Raw genomic sequence first — 1,132 nt, forward strand, 5'->3', positions numbered from 1 at the left:
GGACACCCCTCGTCCTGAGCTGCCCCATCCCTGACGTGCCCGTGCCCTCCATCACCTGGCTGAAGGATGGGATCCCTCTGGGTATGTGCACAGGGGGACACTGTGCCAGGCTGCCGTCCCCAGCCTCACTGCTGCCCTGCACAAGTTTCCCAATTTCTGATCCTGTTCTGAGAGAACTCCTCAGGGGAGGAGGCAGAGCACGAAGGGGCCGGCGCTTTTCCTGCATGTTTCCAAGAGGCTTCAGTTTCCTTCCGGAGGCTGGAGCAACGGCATGTGGGCATGGGATGCAATGGAGGGATGTGGGCTGACCCCTGTGGGTACCAGCCCTTGGGGTACCTGCTGGGATGGGGGTTTTCCCCCAAACTGGTGACTCTTTTCTCCTGCAAAGCTCCAGCAATGCATGGTGCAAGCACCCTGCTCTGCAGACTCCCCTGTCCGCTTCAACCAATTCCCTCAACTTGGGTCCTGGGGCTGGGAAGGGGGCTGTGACACTGTGCCTGGGAATGGCTCAGTGGAGGAGCGCTGCTGCATCCCCCTTCAACCCGTCTCCTCGCAGAGAACAGCCCGGAGCAGGGCCTGGTGTCCGTGGGGGGCCAGCTCCAGCTCAGCCCCCTGCAGCCCTCCCACCGGGGCCGGTACAGCTGCCTGGCGCGGGGCGCGGGCATCACAGCGCGCAAGGACTTCGTGGTGCTGGTGCGAGGTAGGGCTTCCCCAGGAGGGTGGGGGTCCCCGGGGAGCCTTCCTCCCCCTCCTCTTCCTCAGCTTCCATCTCTTCTCGACCCAGTGGCACCCCGGATCACCAACGCAGGGTACCCCAGTGAGCACAGCGTGCTGGAGGGCAAAGGGGTGAGGCTGGAGTGCCGGGCGGAGGGGCAGCCCACCCCCCACATCTCCTGGCTGAAGGATGGGCAGCCCCTGGGGGTGCAGCCCCCTTCACACTCCCGGTGAGTCTGGAGTGGGGGGGACTGTCCCATGGGGTTAGTGATGGCACAACCCCATCCGTGCCTCAGTTTCCCTATATGCAAAAGAGCAGTACAAGGCAGGCTGAGCTCTGCTGCTTCTCCCCCTGCTCCCTGCCGCTGCTGGGACATACTCACCCCAGCTGGGTGCTGGGGAGCATCATCCCAGGTTA

General features: G+C 64.0%; 1 protein-coding gene across 1 annotated transcript in view; it reads left to right on the plus strand.

Moving 5' to 3' along the window:
• LOC104469556 (hemicentin-2-like) overlaps nt 1-1,132 on the plus strand; it is a gene marked incomplete at both ends in the record, with an annotated part of 24,177 nt that overhangs the window by 21,222 nt on the left and 1,823 nt on the right. The window contains 3 exon segments of the mRNA XM_010084109.1: nt 7-81; nt 557-700; nt 785-944. Of these exon segments, the coding sequence (XP_010082411.1) occupies nt 7-81; nt 557-700; nt 785-944 (379 nt within the window).

The sequence above is a fragment of the Pterocles gutturalis genome, unplaced genomic scaffold (genome assembly GCF_000699245.1).
Source record: "Pterocles gutturalis isolate BGI_N339 unplaced genomic scaffold, ASM69924v1 scaffold27045, whole genome shotgun sequence".
Taxonomy (NCBI): domain Eukaryota; kingdom Metazoa; phylum Chordata; class Aves; order Pterocliformes; family Pteroclidae; genus Pterocles; species Pterocles gutturalis.